General features: G+C 49.7%; 1 protein-coding gene across 1 annotated transcript; it reads left to right on the forward strand.

Moving 5' to 3' along the window:
• The first annotated feature begins 389 nt into the window (after window positions 1-389).
• CRYBA4 (crystallin beta A4) lies at window positions 390-6,732 on the forward strand. Its single transcript, XM_090291020.1, has 6 exons — window positions 390-410; window positions 1,312-1,362; window positions 1,960-2,078; window positions 3,273-3,414; window positions 4,767-4,909; window positions 6,446-6,732. Exons 1-6 carry the CDS (start codon window positions 390-392, stop codon window positions 6,591-6,593), a joined length of 624 nt encoding a protein of 207 aa, XP_090147146.1. The 3' UTR covers window positions 6,594-6,732.
• The last annotated feature ends 11,534 nt before the right edge of the window (window positions 6,733-18,266 follow it).

The following is an 18,266-nucleotide window of genomic DNA, read 5'->3' on the forward strand; positions in this document are numbered from 1 at the left end:
ACAACACCCCCTGTGATATAGTTTATTCTTGTCCCATTTTATAGGCAGAAACTGAAGAGAAATGCCCTGCTGCAGGTCACACTGCTAGGAAGGACTCAGTTTTTGGACTCCTTATCCAGTGCTCTTTCTCCTGCTCCAGTCAGGGGTCCCATGGAGCTGATGAAGGCTGACCTCCCTCCTTTTGCCTTCTTTGTGGCTGATCCCTGAGGGAGGCCACCCGCTCCTTCCTCTCTGAGCTGAAGCCCATGGTGCTGACACCCGCTGTTGGGGCTTCGGCCAGGCCTGCCTTTTGTTCCTGCCGCTCACTTGCTGAGTTGGAGCTTTGTCTCCCAGAAGCCCTCTCCCCTCCCTGCCTATAAGAGCCTGACCTCGCCTGGTCCGGGTCTGGCATGTTCTGTGGGTCCATCTCGGTGAGTCTCAGGCTTGGAGGAGGGGTGGGATCCGAACTCTGAGGGAGTATCCTGGGAGGCAGAGGAGCTCAGGTCCCCAATCCTGGGGACATCACTGTGTCATCCTTATCCTAACCCAGGCCAGGCTCCAGACATCAAGACTAGTACCTGCTACCCTCACTTCAAAACAAAATTATTCTTGTAGTCCTGCTACTTCAATTTCCGCCAGAGCTGGTGAGTTTTGAGATGGTGACAGGAAGGAAGCAAAGAAAATGGTTTTGGTCACAGATGGGAAGGGAAGGAGGGGGACAGGCCAGAGCGGTGCTTTGCCCCTAGCCTGGGCACACCTGGACCCCATCTGGATCCCAAGCTTGCTAAATCTTTTTTTTTTTTTTTTTTTTTTTTTTTTTTTTTGGTTTTTCAATTACAGTTGTCCCCTTTTCCCCCAATTTCTCTCCCCCACCCAGCCCACCCCCTCTCCCGCAATCATATCCCTCCCCGCTGTCCATGTCCATGAGTCCTTCATACAGGCTCTTTAATTAAACCCTTCCCTTACTTATCCCCCTTCTCTCCCTCTCCCCTCCCCCCTATTGACTGCTACTCTGCTTTTTGTTCTATTTAGTTCCTTTGTCTGTGTTGTTCTTTAGTTTCCTGTATTAGGTGATATCATATGGTATTTTTCTTTCTTTGCCTGGCTTATTTCACTAAGCATAATTCTCTCTAGTTCCATCCATGTTGTTGCAAATGGTAGGAGTTCCTTCTTTCTTTCTGCTACATAGTATTCCATTGTGTAAATGTACCACAGTTTTTTGATCCACTCATCTACAGATGGGCACTTAGGTCCAAGCTTGCTAAATCTTGATGTCAGTGTCCAGGAAGAGAGCGGGCAGGGGTCAGGTTATCATGATCTTCTCTCGCGTAGGAAGACAGCAGCATGGCCTTGCAACGCACCAAGTCAGCCGGACACTGGAAGGTAGGAGGAGGGATGGGAGGTGTCTGGGAAGTGGGGGGTACAGGTCAAACTCAGGTCCAGGACACCCCCACCTCCACCTCCTTGAGGGTGTTGTGAGGGCTCATTTCATAGAGGATGGAATCTACGTTGAAAGAGAGGAAGGGACTTGGCCAAGGTCACACACAGGGCCTTGAATTGAACTTGGGTCTTCTGGTCGCCAAAGTTAACCATTACAATCTCTGACAGAGATGGCAAACTGGTGATGGCACAGGCTTTACGCATTGTTTCTCTGGCCTCCTCTGTGTTTTTAAAGAAAGCCTCTTAAATTTGTCATCCCCTTAACATTTTTTGGAGGGTCCATATTTAGTGATTGTCTTCGGAAATCGGCAAGGCGGCCCGCATTCCCACATGGCAACAATAGGCGGCGCTGTGCAGAGGCCACCTGTTGTCTGGGCCGCCAGACCACTGCCCGCCAGCCCTCACCCTCTTTAACCTGCCTGGCCACTGGAGGGATCCCGGCTTTATCCGTCCTGGCTTATGTTGCGTCCTGGGGTGAGCCCCTCACCCCTCACCCCCGACAGCCCTCTGATGTGGGTCTCCATCTTTTCTCTGTCATAGATTGTGGTGTGGGACGAGGAGGGCTTCCAGGGCCGGCGGCACGAATTCACCACAGAGTGTCCCAGCGTGCTGGAACTTGGCTTTGAGACTGTGCGATCTTTGAAAGTGCTGAGTGGAGCGTGAGTCCTGGGGATCTGAGCCGCGGCCATGGAGACAGGAGGGGATCTAGAGACGGGTACTGGAACCTTTAGATGTTTCAGGCCCTATCTTCCCAGGCTGTAACTTCCCGGTGGATCGGGAGTGCAGGGGAGCACGCGGGACCGCATATTGATCAGAAGTTTCTAGAAGGTTGGAAAGCAGATTGAAAGGAGAACAATATTCTGTTCATGTGATTCGGAGTCATTTCATGCTATGCCTGTGAGTGCCACTAAAGGTCATCTCGGGTGGTATTTATGCATCTCACACCAAGGAAAACACTCCTTTAGCTTATGCTTCATGCAGGTGGGAATTGGGGCTCAGATGGGGACAGTGACCTGTCCAGGGATATGTCCAGCAGGCCAGTAGATTGGGCCAGAAAGGAGACAACAAGCTCAGGCAGATTCAATGTATTATGTATATAAACAGCAAGTGCAAGGCCAGCATGGTGTCAGCCTGCTGTGTCCCTTGTCCCATAGGATGGCACCAAAACAACAGGGGCCATATGACAGCAAGAATGGTGGGCACCTGATGCTGGGTGGGGGGCACTCCATGCGTCAGCTATAGCCTGCGCTGTACCCCACAGGGTGGCAAGGTGGAAGGTCCCATTCTCATGGGAACCAGAGAGGCAGCTGAGCACTGCCCCGTGGAAGCCTTTCTCAGGAGAGGGAGAGGGGTGAGACCTGGTATATGGCAGCCCCTTGTAAGATTGCCCATCTTCCCACGTTCCCACAGGATCATGTGGAATCTCTTCAAGGCTCTCGTTAGCCTGGGGTCAGGTCATGCACACATGGCCTAGAGGGACATGTGCAAGGCTGTCAGGTGGCTGCACAGAGCAGTTCCTTTCCTATGGAATACACAGCAAGATTGTGGGCTGCTAGGTCTGAACTTGGTTTCTCCACCTCTCCACGACTGACAGCTGGAATTGGATAATTCTTTGTTTGGTTGGAGGCTGTCCTGTGCTTTGAAGGATGTTGAGCAGTATCTCTGGCCTCTATCCATTATACACCATTTGCAAACAACCCCTCCTTCTTCCTCCTGGTATCACCACGAAAAATGTCTGCAGCCTTTGTTGAATGCCACCCTGGGGGCATAGTCACCCCTGCATGGCAACCATTGGTCTAGAACTCTGGGTGCAGGGTCTCTTATCTCTCCCGCTCTCCACCCTCTGTCTGCAGGTGGGTGGGCTTCGAGCACGCTGGCTTCCAAGGGCAGCAGTATGTTCTGGAGCGGGGCGAGTACCCGTGCTGGGACACCTGGAGCGGCAACACAGCCTACCCGGCCCAGAGGCTCACCTCCTTCCGGCCTGTGGCCTGCGCAGTGAGTCCTGCTCCTGCCTCCTCCCAGGGAGGTCTAAGCCCCTCTTGTGGGGGCTTGGGAACTGGATGTCCCAGAGTTCAATGTCTCAGGTCACTTCTTCAAGCTGTGGGACATGGCAGCCCCTCCCCTCTCTGAGCCTCATTGTTTTCATCATGAAAGGGGGCCCTAGTACTTGTATTGTGGAAAGGAAGAATGTTTAGCATCTGGGCAAAACCCACCGCAAACATTCTACCCGTCACCACTTTGGTTATAATATAAGCAGAGTTAAGATACAAGGGAGACACACAGATGCTATGTCCCCCATTTTATGACTCAGGGATACTGGGAGGAGCTGGGTGCCAGAGATGGCAGGGCGGGGTGGGGAGGCAGGGTTCATTCTATTTCTTGTTCCTGATTCATTATCAGTGTTCCCGATTTTATATTTTAGCTGCTCTTTACGGAGTATGGGCGGAGGTGGGCATTATTCTTCCCATCTTACAGATGAAAGAAAAATGAGGCTCTGAAAGGTGTATCATTTCTTTCTTCCAAAACAACTTATTTATTTAAAATCACATAAGGCACACATATTTATCATCTAAAATTCAGGAAAAACCCTGATATGGAAGAAGAAGAAAATAAAAATCACTCATGCCCACACCTCTGAGTTAGAAGCCTATTGTTTACAGTGCTAGAGATTTCAATTTCAATATCTATGTTCTTATCTATATAGCTATACACACATATCATTTTGTTATAAAAATTAAATCATAACACAGCAAAGACTTGGAAACCAGCTTTTCTCACTAGGCAAATATATCACAATGATCCTCCTGGGAGATTAAATCTAATGTATAACATCATTAAATTCATTCTAGCTCCCTAGAATTCCATTTTTTGAACAAGAATATTTGTTCATTCATTCCACGAACGGCCCAGGCCTCGTGCCAACACGGGCCCCATGGTGGACCCTGACAGACACAAACCTGGCTTTCACGGCTTGGGACTTCACTTAGTCCTCAAAAACAATCCTGAAAAGCAGATGTGCTTAGTTTCATTTTGTTGGGAACAGACTCAGAAGTGCTGTGTGACATGTCTAAGCTCAGTTAGCTGGTAAGTGGGGATCAGGATTTGAACCCAGATCTCTGCACCCTTCTGATCCCTGTTGTTCAATATTCAAATTGAGTTCTTTTCTTTTCTTTATTTTTTTCTTTACCACTTGTAAGGTTTCTGGTGCCTGTTGCCTTATTGCCCTTTCAGAAGGATTGCAAGGAAGACTGATTTGGCAGACAAGGGCGCGGGCAGGGGTGGGCAGCAGAGGCTCCTGGTGTCCAGCTGTGTACCTGATGGTCTGACCCTGTTCTCTGTGCCTGCAGAACCACCGTGACTCAAGGCTGACCATCTTTGAGCAAGAGAACTTCCTGGGCAAGAAGGGAGAGCTGAACGATGACTATCCCTCCCTCCAGGCCATGGGATGGGAAGGCAATGAAGTAGGCTCCTTCCATGTCCAATCTGGGGCGTAAGTGGATCCAGAGCTCTGTCTGGCAGGGAAAGAGAGGATGTTGGGAGGGTTAGGGACACCTCCTGTGACAACCATGTGCTGGGGACTTCTGGGCTCTGATGCCCACATTCCAGAAGAGGATGCTGAAACACAGAGAGCTATCAGGTAGAGTTTTTGGGATTGCAAGCAATGGACACCCAGACCAAACCGATAGTAAGCCCGAAGGATATTTACTGGCCCCTGTAATTAGCTTCAGGTACAGCTGGATCCGGGCACTTCAGCAGGGATCTGTTTTCCTCCTCCTCTTGTCCTGCCTGCCGCAGGGTGGCTGTATTCTTAGGCAAGCTCTTACTGTGTGAAGGCAAGATGGTAGCTTCATCCTTACATTTTAGCTAGCCCGAGGGAAAGAGGGTCTTTCTCAGTGATCCCAACCAAAGGTTCCAGGGAAGGCTCTTATTGGTTCAACCTCAGTCACGTGTTCAGTTCAGAACCAATCGCCATGCCCACAGTCATCAGGCGCTCTGATTGGCTAGGCCTGGTAACATGCTTATTGCTAGAGGGAGCATTTTCCCACATGGGCTGAGAGGGGGAGGGGTGACAGTGTCTAGCACCAGAGAGCCCGGGATGCATGGCAGCCATAACCCAGACGGGGGTCAAGCAACTTGCTCCAAGTCCAACAGCAGGGAGGTGATTGAATCCAGCTTCAAGCCCAGAACTGACTGTCCCCTCTGACCCTTTTTACGTGGGAGATGACAGGTGAAGGCTGAGGTGTGAGGTCCTCAGTTGGGGAGGACATTGGAGTCACCTTTTGAGATGTCCTTTGGCTCCAGTAGGCAGGGGTGAAGGTGGGGTTTTTGTTTTTTAATTTTTTCAGACATCAGCAGAGAATTATGCTGTTTCAGAGGAGGATGGACCTATTGTGAGTCTTGTGTCTATTCAGAAAACTGAGATAGCAATTTTTGTCCAGTCCTGGACAGCATAGGACTATTGAAAGAACAATAGCCCCTTTCTTGGAAGTGCCTCTGGGTAAGGAAGGAGGGGGAAAGAATAAGACTCCCTACTCATTCATTCATTCATTCATTCATCAAGCATTTATTGAGCTCCTCCTCTGTTCCAGGCACTAGGTTAGGCACCAGAGATAACAATGAACCAGGCACCCACCCCCCGATACCTAGGAGCTTATTATATGCTGAGGAGGTGGACATTTTTCAAGTAATCTCTTAAATACCTAATCACATGAATGCTCCAAAGGTACAATAAGGGACTGTGGCCTGATTTGCAGGACAGCTCAGACCACCCTGGTGGAGTGATGATTGAGCTGAAACCTGAAAGATAAATACAACCTGGCCGGGCAAAGAATGGCTGGAATGGTGTTCCTGGGACAGGGAACAGCATGACGAAAGGCACAGTGGTAGAAAGAGCAGGACACATTCTGGGCCCTGAAGGAAGGCCATGATGGTTGGAATGTGTTGGCAACCTGGGTCTCTTTGTCCCTGTCTCGGTCACCATGCTGGTGCTTCTCTAGGGTAACAATCTGCCTCTTCCCTTCCCCAGCTGGGTTTGTTCCCAGTTCCCTGGCTACCGAGGTTTTCAGTTTGTGCTAGAGTGTGATCGCCACTCAGGCTGCTACAAGCATTTCCGGGAGTGGGGCACTCATGCCCAGACCTTCCAGGTACAGAGTCTCCGCAGGATCCAGCAGTGAGCAGTGACCCTGTGCTTGTATGGAACGGAGATGCTGTGCAGGCTGTCACATGCTCTTTTTTCCTGCTCCCCCCATGACTCCAAGTGAACCCAGCACCCACGTGAGCCAGTCCAGGTGTGCACTGTCAGCATGAAAAACTAAAAGCAATAAAAAAGTAATGAAAAAGGTCCAGTGTCAGCTTGTGCTCTTTAATTTGATTAATCCTTTTCAAGAACCAAGTTTTAGCCTTGTTAATTTCCTCTACCATTTGTCTATGTTTTATTTCACTGATTTTGCTTTTCAGTATTTTTTCCTTCTATTAACTCCAGGCTTACTTTATTTGTAGTTTTTCTAGCTTTTTAAAAAAGATTTTATTTATTTTTAGAGAGAGGGGAAAGGAGGGAGAAAGAGAGGGAGAGAAACAGCAATGTGTGGTTGCCTCTCTTACATGCCCCCAACCCAGCCCGAAACCCAGGCATGTGTCCTTACTGGGAATCAAACCAATAACTCTTCGGTTTAAAGGCCTGCAGTCAATCCACTAAGCCACACCAGCCAGGGCAATTTTTCTAGCTTTTAAAGGTAGACTTGAATCACTAAGTTTAGTTCCCTTTCTCCACCCCCGCCCCGTACAGTCATTTAGAGCTATAAATTACTAGTACCTCATTAGCTACTTCCCACAAATTATAATTTGATGTGTTTTCATTATCATTCAGTATATGTGCTGTCAAAGCGAGCACCATTATCATTCAGTTTTATATTTTCTAGTTTCCCTAGTGATTTTTTTCTTTGACCCATGGGTTTAAGGTATGTTATCTAAATACTTGGAATTTTTCTAGATAAATGTATTGCTATTAATTTATTTCAGTCCATTGTGGTCAGAGAACAGACTCAAGATTTCAATAATCTGGAATGAGTTGAGACTTATTTTATGGCCCCGTTATATATGGTCTATTTTTGATAGATTTGAAAATTATTTAAATTTTGCAGTTATTGGATATAGTGTTCCGTAAAGGTTGATTAGGTTAAACTGGTTTTCAGTGTTGGTTAGATCGTTGTATATCTCTGCTGATTTTTAATCAGTTACTGAGAGAGGGCTAATATCTCCTGCTACGATTTGGGTGTATCTGTTCCCTTTCGTTTTGTCCATTTTTCTTCCCGATTTTTTTTTTTCCTTCAAGAATTTGATGTTCTGTTATTTAATGCACATATATTTATGATTGTTGTTTACCAAATAAATTGTTCCTAGCTTGTGTTTTTTAAAGCCACGCATGGAGAGAGCCAGTTCTGTCCCCTAGCAAAACTTTTATTCCTTTTCTACCCCCCAAAGGAAGTCTTTGAAACAAAGAAATAAATTTTCATTCCACTTGCAGTCTCAGTGGGGAGATCATTCTCATTCTCATTCTCTCTCTCTCTCTCTCTCTCTCTCTCTCTCTCTCTCTCTCTCATCTTTAACAATCATAAGCCCTTTGGCTCTTTTTCTGCAGGACCTTCCTCTACCCTAAGTGAGTCTTGTACAGACAGGAAGGGGTGGGGTTCTGGACGGCCTGCTGGAAAAGATAACATTATCTGGCCCAGGAAGGGAGGGACATGTTTAGGAACAATTTGCACTTAATTTTTAACCCCTCAATGTATCATTCCATTCATTCAGATGATCATCTGCCTGGGATCTCCTGGGCACCAGGGCCTGGGAAATGGTAAGCAAGACACATCAAGTCCTTTCTCTTAACCAGTTGGATGGGGAAGGCAGACATGTCTGCAGTGGATTGCAACACCCTGTGATAAAGTTGGGGGAGGGGCAGTTGAAGGGCTGCAGGGTAACAATGGGACTGGGACAGATGATGGGGGAGGCAGGGAGGCTGGTGCTCCTTGATGCTTATCTCACCTCAGACCTCTGCTCTCAACTATGGGGAGGGAGGTTGGGGGACTGGATAAAATAAGGTGAAGGGATTAACCAAAGAACATATGTGCATAACACATAGACACACACAACAGTGTGGTGATAGCCAGAGGGAAAGGGGGTTGGGGGTTAGTTGGCGGTAGAGAAAGGGGAGCAAAATGGAAAGAGACTTTGCTTGGGGCCATGGGCACATAATATAGTGTGCAGATGATGTTTTATTGAGTTTTACACTTGAAACCTGCAAGGTTTTGGGAACCAATGGCACCCCAATAAATTCAACAATAAAGAAATAAATAAATAAGATCTGCTTTTAAAAAGATAAAAAAATATAATGAGTTTTAAAAGTAGCCCCTCACACTTTAGTATAAATAACTGGGGAGCATCTCATCTATCATAGGAAAGCCTTGGATCCCTGGGAAAAAAGCAGGCAATATTTTCTGAATGAATGAATAAATGAATGAGGGAATCTCACTGGAATTTGATGATGGCCCTATTAAGGGCCAGCTGCAGTCAGAGCCAAGAGCGAAGCCAGCAACCATAAAAAATGGGACCCCAGATGTGTGATGATGGCTGGAGTGACAGGCAATAAAGAGACAATTTGTCAGGGGCGATTTTGGGAGGAGAGGAAAGGGAGCGTGAAATTATTTTTTATATCTTGCCAAGAGACCAATTTTTCTAGGTTATAAAGGAAAGGGAACTTGAATTATTGATGGTATTTGTTCAGAAGTAAGTGATAAGCACAGAACACCCATCATCCAGAACATGGCACTCAGCCAACAGGACTGATCATAGGGTCTGGGCCTGTGAATCCCAAACCAGTGTCCTCATTGTCCAGAGCGGGGAAGGCACTTGTTCAAGACCACACAGCAAACATGATCCATACTGCTACTTCTTTCGGCTTCATCACCCAGCTACTCACACCCAGAGCGGGGCGCATGGCACAGAAGGTGACGGCAATTTGGAGTTGCACATACCTGGGTCTGAATCTAGGATCCCGAGTTTTCTGGACAGGGTGAGCTCCGGGGACCGCTTTGCCTCAGTTTCCTCACCTCTTCAAGGAGGGGCCATTGCGAGGGTCAAGGACATGGATACCAAAAACAGTGCTGCGACAAATAAGATGTGACATCGCGGGAGGCTTCCTCTTCCTTCTTCACCTGCTCCCTCTCTGGTCCCCTCCACCTGGTCTGTCCAGATCTTCCTTTTGTCTACATGCTCCTCTCACTACTGCTTCACTGAGTCCCTTGCCCTGCCCCCCAGCAAAGCAGCAGTGACAATGATGGTTGTGAACACAAATAAAAGGAAAGAATCCACTGGGAATGAAAGGCGGCGAGAAGCTGAAGACACATCACCTTGCGTGTGTGTATGAGAGGGAGGGAGGAGAGGAAGGGATAAGGGAGAGAAGAGGAGGGGAGAGAGGGAGAGGAGAGAGAAAGAGAAGGGAGAAGTGACTGCATGGGACACCTATTATTACTAACAAGGACCGAAGCGCTGGGGAGGACTCCTGTCACCATAGCTCACCGCCACAGCCTTTTGTAGAAAGGAGGAAGAACCAGCACCCATTGAGTGTCCACACCACGTTGGGCACTCACACATCCATTATGCTTGAACCTTCCATGCTGCTGCTGCCTCACAGGGAAATGAGCCACGGAGGCCCCCACCCGATGGGGAAGTGGGGGACGAAGATGAGTCTTGCACAAACCTGAGCTGTGGGTGGTGAATGCCCACCCATCCCTACTTCCTGGGGCCTCTGTTTACAGTTGCTATAACCACAAGATTAATTAATGGAGGGGAAATATCTCCCAGGTGGGGAGGACCTGTCTTTCCCCACCAGGTGCTCCTGAACTTCTCTTGACACAAAATGTCGTGGAGGCAGGCCTGGGGGTCGGGGCAGTTTCCTCCCAGATCGGGCGGTCTGCCGGTTTTACCCTCTGGAGATCTTCAGCAAGCAGCATCTGGGAGGAGTCCCAGTTTCAGTTTAAAGAGCCCACCTCCACATCTGAGTCAATGCATCTGAAGGGGTTGATTTGCCCTGATTACAGAGGTGAGGATATAACCCAGGTCTGGCCAATAATAGTCACAACTGGGCCAGGGACAGGCACACGACCCAATTTAAGCCAATGAGAGTCAACTCTGGAATTTTGGTTGGAACCATCTGGAAGAAGAAGCTCTCAATGAGCTGGCTTGTGAGGTGATGAGGTGGAAGCTTGGAACTTGCCACCAAAAGCAGCCTGGAAACGGAACCAGCGCAGGGGAAGGCAGGGGCCAGACACGGAGAGAATGAGCCTGACCACCCTAACATGTAGACACCCGTGTGCTATTTATGGATTAAAAAAACACCTTCTCCCCGCTTTGTTTGGCCTAAGATATTTTAAGATGGGCTTCTGTCCTTTATATTTTAAAAAGTCCCCACTCTTACTCCCCTAAACCCACCAAGGAAACAGAGAGCTTACCACTTCCCCTCCTGTCCCCAACGAGGGTCCTTGGTGGCTTTTCTTTCCAAGAAGGCGGGCCTCCTTTTTTCTTCTTCCCTGCAGCTCGGAAGCTCCTGGTCCTTTACCCTCCGACTGTTCTTGGTGTTAGTGACCATGATCATTCTCCATCCCTGCCTCAGTTTCCTCTCCCTCCAACAGGCATATTCACACCCCTTGCTCAGATGAGAAGACTGAGGACAAGAGAGGCAACTGGATGTGTTCAAGTTGGCACAGAGAACCGGGGACTCCTGAATCTCTGTCCAGAGTTCTTCCTTCTAGCACCCTGTGGATGATTCTGCCCAGCATGAAACTGATTTCCTTGCTGAGGTTCAATCAAAAGCTTGGCACCAACTCAGTTACTGAAGTTCCTCAGGCCCCTCCTGGCCCCGCCTGGCCCCTCCCACCAGGAGGCCTCTAAGGGGCAAAGGTTGTCTCCCATTCTTAAAAACCTCCTTCGGAAACTTGCGCCGCGCTGCCACCTAGTGGTGACATAAAAATACACCCTCCAAGGGGTTGTCAGAAAATTGTCCTGTCCTGGCGCCCTGGGAAAGAGTCAGAGGAAGAAAGGGATCAATGTGCCAATTTCTGGGAAATTGGAGAGATGATATACGATGACAGGGCCTGAGACTCCTTCTCCGTTCTAAATTCTTGTCACAGCTGTGTCTTTGTGCATCTAATTTCTTTTTTCCTTGTAGACCCTGGAAACTTGCAAAACGAATCATATTTCTTTTTTTCATTGGCTGTCGGGATGCTCGGAACCAATGTCCATAGGATTTTTGGCAGCTAGATAGAACCGCGTGGCAGGCATTTGAAACTTAATTCCTGACTCTATATTCTTTGGCCCGATGTTTCTATCTTATTTTTATATTTAGTCTTTTGGCTATGCTGAGGACATCTTTATAAACCCCCTTTTTTTGAGGGGGGAGAGGACAAATCGGAGTTATACATTCAGTTAGAGCTTGTTAAACGTCTGCAAACCTCAGTTTCCTCTCCTGTAAAGTGGGCACTTGCCCTCCTGCCTTGCAGAGTTCTGTGTGGGTTTCCGGAGGTGCTCAGTTAACACGAGCTCTCACCCTGTTTCCCATCTCTCCCCCCCTCCAAGGACTCTTGGCTGCTTGCCTAGGGCAGGCCAGGAGGAAAAGCGGAGCCAAAGATCAGATCCCTTTATCCCCAGTCCCACTCTGTGCTCTGCAGGCCCACTGGGTGCCCCTGCCTAGCCCTCGCCTGCCTCCTGGAGGACTGCTGGCCTCAGCGACCTTCTGCCTCCTGACTGCAGGCGCCGCGGCATTCCCAGCTGATTTGCAGGAAGCCTAGATGTATCTCATAAATAAAGAATGTACTGTTCTGTAAGATGGCTGCGGCGTGGCTGTGTGGGGGTGGGGAGGCTGGGTTAGATGAAGCCACGGGAGGCAAGGAGGGCTGTACAGGGGCTGTCGGTCAAGCAGGGGATGATGAGAGCCTGGGAAGGTGTAATGGGACCATGGTGGGGTGAGGGTTCCGTGAGGCCAGATCTGGATACAGATTGTTGGGGCTGAATCCTGGTTCAGACACCCTGTAGCTGTATCCCTTTAGCCTCAGTTTCCTCATCTATCAAATGGAGATGAAATCAATAGCTGGCATCATTGGGCTGTTATAGCTAATGCATTTATAGCATTTAGCCCAGAATGTGAAACACAGTAAATGTTTCACAAAATACTTATTTTTCCTTAGTGTCTTTCCCAAGAGCTTTGTGTTGTTTCTGCTATGGGTGGGGGGCACTGGGTTAGGACTGCATGTGTCTGGGGACAGGACCACAGGCTGCAGGAATGGGGAGGGAACAGGTAGAGGTACTCAAGGAGACAGGAACAGGCGCTTGGAGCAAGAGACAAACACACAATCACCAATTCACAGAACCAGGCCTGTCCCTGAAGGGGGACCAAATATCTGCAGCCATTTCAGGGTGGGTGGGTGCTTGAGGTGTTGGATTGGCTTCTAAAGGAGAGGTAGCCCTTTGGAAAGCAGACGGAGCTGGGAACCTTAGGGACATGAGGATGGCCCCGACAGCATGGCCACATTGGAAGAGAGACCTTGGGTCAGTCACTTTCTTTCACTGGGTCTCTGTCTGTCCGTCTATGCAATGGCTTCGGAGGGGTGTTCCAGAATGGCAGCATGTTATGTTCAGTCATTCTTTTGACAAATATACCTTGGGGGCCTCCTGTGTGTCAGACCTTGTGCCAAACCCTGGTGATGGCATCGTGGAAAGACAGAGCATATTTCTTCCATGAGGGATCACACAGGTTGGTGGTGGTGTATGTGTCTCTGTGTGTATGTGGGTGTATACGTGTGTGTCTACAACAGACAAGCAAATGAATATTTAATCCCAAGCTGAAATCAGCCCTGAAGGAGAACGCCATGGGTCAGTCAAGGAGCATGTGTAACCAATGGACTTGACTTTTGCCGGGAGGTCAGAGAATGTGTCCTAGAGATGGTGAGTCTCAGGCTGTGCTGGGCTGGGCTGGGCTGGGCTGGGCTGGGCTGGGCAGGGCTGGGCAGTGTGTGTCTGGAACGGGAGCTTGGTGAGGGATGAATGTGGCGCTGTCAGCAAGGCAGCCAGGGCAGGGCCTTGCAGGTAAAGGTAAGAGCTTGCTTTTCATCCTGAGACCAGTAGGATGTCACTGAAGGGCTGTGGGCAGGGGAGTGGTGATGTCAGCTTTGCATTTTGAGAATCTTCTGGTTTGGGTGGGGGAACAGATGGGAAGGGCCTGGAGTGGGAGCCAGAGGTCCCCACAGGGAATGACGGGGGCAGAAACCATGGCGGCAATGGGCAGGTTGGGGATGGCTTGGTGAAATATTCAAGGGGGTACATTAATTGGGGCTCAGGGTGAGGGAGAGAGAGGGGAGGATGACTTAAATTGGGTGGGGGGGATTCTTTGTAATGTCTGCTACATGGCTTCTCTCCCCGACCCCAGTTCCTTTGGGCCCCCTCTCTGTCTCTGCCAGCATCTGCGTTTATGGGAAAGGAGATGAGGCGGAGGGCTGCGGAGGGGGAGACAGGGGCTCTGCTGGGGGCTGCAGCCTGCACCTTCCTGCTTTTCTCTTGGCAGCAGCAGTGAGAGGCTGGCTGGCTGCAGCACCTGCTCCGGCTGCTGGGATTGCCGGGGAGCAGGTGCGGAGAGTCTGGAGGGGGCCTGCGTGCAGATGGACAGATGGATAATGAGATAGAAGGGATGCGAGCGACACACACCCTGCCCCCCTTCTCTGTTCTCTTCTGACACAAAAGCCGAGACAAAGAAGCAGCGGGAACGCAGACCACAGCCACGCAGCACACACATGCCGGAGACAAAGAAATGGGGGTGGTGGTGCAGAGGCAGGCCCTCTCGGAGCAGTGCAGGCGGGGAGGCTCCTGTGACCTCAGGCAAGGCCTCCTTGTCTCTAAGCCTTGCTCTGGGCCCCAGTGAAGAGGTTGCGGGACACCAGTGGGCCCTAACCTCACTAGTCCCACTGGACTTTTCCTTAGAGGAAAAGAAATCATGGACTCCTCAAAGTTGAGGGTACACTGTTAGGTCATGGGGATGGAGAAAAGGCCTGACGACAAAGAAAGTGGCCGTGAATGCAGTGTGGAGTTGACATTGATCTGCATTTCGTCAAACCAACAGCCCAGATGCACAGGGAAAAATGAGCAGGTATATCTGTGGGCAGGACTCATTATTTATATGCTCTGCAGACAGCGTTGGGTCTGTTTAGTTTCCTAGGCTCCTTATCATAATTCAAGAATAAGAACTCCAGGTCTTGGAAAGTCTCTAATGACCCTTTCAACAGAGAGAGTTGGAGAGAGAGAGAGAGAGAGAGAGAGAGAAAGAGAGAGAGAGAGAGAGTGAGACTTTACTGAGTCTATGACAGGGTCACATGTTTTCCACACTGAGATCACTTAATTCTTACAGAAGCCCCGCAAGAGAGGTTATGTGATCCTGATTTTACACAAGAGGATACTGAGGCCCAGAGGGGCAGAGTTCTTTGCCCAAGGTCACATGGCAGAGTAACTGGCAGAGTGGGATTCAAACTCAGGTGTGTCCACATCTGCGCTGCTGGCCCTGGCTGAGAGCCCCAGAGGCAAAAAAAGGAAGTGAGACAGTCAGGTGGCAGTGGGTCTGGCAGTCCCTGGTGGGCTCCTCCCCAGTACTCCTACAGACAACTGGGGAAAGACAGGGGCCTAGTAATGTTTGAACACCTGGATGCAGCTGTGCCTGAAACCATTATGCCTTGGACTTGTTTTTGGCCCATGGAAAATGAAAAGGGCCTGAAGAAAGATTAGTGATTAAAAGAATTATACTTATTTTTATGTTTTTCGATTCTCAGTACAATATATGGCATTTGGTAGCCCTTCTCTTGACCTTGAAGAGCAGTTGTGCCACTAATATGTATTCTCGTACACTCCTTGAATTTCCTTTATTGCGGCACTGAACACAGTGGCTTCTACTTTCTGACTAGGCTGTGAGCTCCTGGTGGGTGGGGCCATGTGTGGGTGGGCAGCATATGGAGGGTTGGCCCATAGTGGGGGGAAGTTTCTCAAACTGGGAGACCCTGCATTTGTTGAGGTCAGGGTGGGCTCTGCTGGGGTGGCATTGGGCAGGGGGAGGGTGATGAGCGAATGGATGACCCACTGTTCCCTGTAGTGGCACCATGATCTTGGCCTTCCAGCCTCCAGAACTGTGGGAAAATAAATTCTTGTTGAGTGACCCAGCGTGCGGTATTTTGTTATGGCAGCCTTAGCAGATCATTACACTCATCAACGCACCTATTTCCCTTCCCTGTCTCACCACTTTACTCCGTGATCAATGCTTCCTGGGATCACCTCCCAAATAAACTACTTGCCCTGGAACTCTTGTCTTAGGGTCTGCATCTTGATGATCCAGGCTAATATTCCTGTCCACGTCTCATCTAGCAGAACCTCTGGTCCTCCCTCACACATGGAGGCAGCACCGTGGGCAGGACAGAGCCAAGGCTCTGGAGGGCACTAGGCTGTACTCACCCATGGCCATGGTCTTGAACCAGCGCTGTCCCTCCTGGACTGAGGCAGAGATGAACCGCCGCTGGTGGTGACTGAACGAACACCAGGGTGACCCCAGCCAGGTGGCAGAGTCCCTGTCCATCTGCTGTGGGGCTGCCCATCTTTCCTAAGGGAAGGAAAGGGTGAGTGTGACTACAGACCGGTGTTTAGAGCTTCTGAGCACAGCTTCTGGAATCAGACAGTGCTGTTTTGAATCTCAGCTTCACCACTTTCTAGCTGGCTGACCTTGGGTAGGTCACTTCCCCTCTCGGAGCCTCCCTTTCCTTATCTGTCAGACAGAGGTGATATCAACCCTTCCCCAGAGGGCGTATGTGGGTAAAGCCTCTCAGAACTGTCTAAGGGGTCTAGTTCATGACATCTGAAAGTGGCTATGGGGAATGTTGTAGCTTCAGGGAATGTTGAAAGGCATATTTTCTTTCTGGGCCATACCAAATGCCATTCTCCTTGGTTGTACGGACACCTACCCCCTTGGATTCAGGGAGCCTGACCCTCAGGGGTGGCTGCTTGAATGAGCCAGAATGAAATCTTTTATCTGGGAGAAACTCACTGGAGAAACAGCTGTTGGCGAAAGAGCTCCCCTGGCAGCCCGGCGGGAGCACAGTCTCCATTAATAACGGGGGTTGGAGGGCAGACAAAGGCCGGCTCTCCTCAGAGCTCATCCTCGGGGGTCACAGCAGCTGTGGCCAGGCAGAGAGGCCGCACTGGGTGTGTGCGCAGGTTTGCGTGACTAGTTTAGGTAACAAGGTGAGAAAGCCCACCCTTTCCCTCCTCTAGAACCCCTTGACTAGGCTCAATGGGGAGTCTAAAAAGAAAAGAGACACAGAGAGGTATACCCCCCAAAAATGGAAAAGAGGGACTCAAACAAATCCGTGTATGCGCAGGTTCACAGCAGCGTTATTCACACCAGCTGAAAGGTGGAAACAACCAAATCTCCATCCATCCATGGATGAATGGATAAACAAATTGTGCTACATCCATAGGATGAGCTATTACCCAGCCATAAGAAGGAACGAAACGCTGGCACGTGCTACAACATGGGTAAACCTCCAAAACGTTGTGCCGAGTGAAAGAAGCCAGAACCAAGAGGACAAATATTGTATGATCCCACATATATGAAATAACCAGACTAGGCAAATCCACAGACAGGGGCTCAGGGTGGGGGGCGGAGGGAGGTGAGACTGGGGAGTGACTGCTTAATGGGCGAGGGGTATTATTTGGGTGTGATATGTTTCGGAAGTAGCTGGAGGTGGTGATTACACAACACTATGAACGTGCTAAACGCCACCGAATTGTTCCCTTTAAGGTAGTTAGTGTATATTATGTGAAGTTCCCTTCGACATACAAACAAACCAAAAAATGAGAGCTCAGTGGCACCCAGGGGGTTGGTGACAGAGTTGCAACTGGAACCCCAACCTCTTGGGCTACCTGCATTTTTCCAGGGGCTGCTTTAGAGATAAAGACACTTGGGTCCCCTCTGCTGGATGTGTCACCAAGGGCAGAACTCCCCTGGAAATCTTGGGCTGTTGGGTGGTGTCATGAGCCAAAAACTATCTGGCTTGCAGGTCCTTGAAGCTGTGGTGTCTCATGGCAATAGGTGAGGTAACCACCTGGTTCAGTTTCAAGAGGCAAACTTTATTCTGAAGTGGACCTCCAGACTGACGGCGCCTCCCCCTGTTGTCATGGCAACAGACACTCCACAAAAAGCAGCTCAGGCCATTTTTAAGAGAGACAGAAGAGAATATTGACGCTTCTCTTTGAGGATTCCGGCTGCTACTCTTACTGGCTCGTGGGCTCTTGGGGCCCAAGTCAGTCCCGTAAATGTCACCTGGAAGATGCGGGAGATGTGGTGAGGATGACATTTATCATCTTGGGGGTGTGCTCTGCAATGTCCTGGGTCTCCCCGAAAGCCAAAGTGAGGGCCAGAGTGACGTCGATGGGGAAACAAGAAGTGTGCCAGCTGTAGCTGTCGAGCTAGACGTGAATCCCAGAGGAGGTAGTGGAGTGCGTAGAGCCCAAAGGAGAGGAAGCAGGCGCTGCCAGTCTCTAATCCTGCCCAGGAAACCAGAGGACAGCAAAGAATCTTTTGCTCACCGCAGAGGCACTCAGCAGATGGATGGAAGGAGGGCAAAGGACCAACCAAATCCCGCAGGTTGGCCAGTTTGGGTTAGCCATGATTTTTAAAAAAAGGTGCTGTGTTAGAGAGCCAGGGACAGAGGACAGCAGTCAGGACCATGGTGCTTTTGGTATCTACTGGATATGGGGTTTGGCCCCTCCTTGCA

The sequence above is a fragment of the Furipterus horrens genome, unplaced genomic scaffold (genome assembly GCF_987537825.1).
Source record: "Furipterus horrens unplaced genomic scaffold, mFurHor1.1.pri manual_scaffold_11, whole genome shotgun sequence".
Taxonomy (NCBI): Eukaryota; Metazoa; Chordata; class Mammalia; order Chiroptera; family Furipteridae; genus Furipterus; species Furipterus horrens.

Bases quoted from the DNA above. Each gene is read 5' to 3' on its own strand.
- CRYBA4 (XM_090291020.1), top strand. From the start codon at position 390: ATGTTCTGTGGGTCCATCTCG. The intron at 3,415-4,766 runs GTGAGTCCTGCT...CTGTGCCTGCAG, and splicing joins TCCGGCCTGTGGCCTGCGCA to AACCACCGTGACTCAAGGCT. The intron at 4,910-6,445 runs GTAAGTGGATCC...TCCCTTCCCCAG, and splicing joins TTCCATGTCCAATCTGGGGC to CTGGGTTTGTTCCCAGTTCC.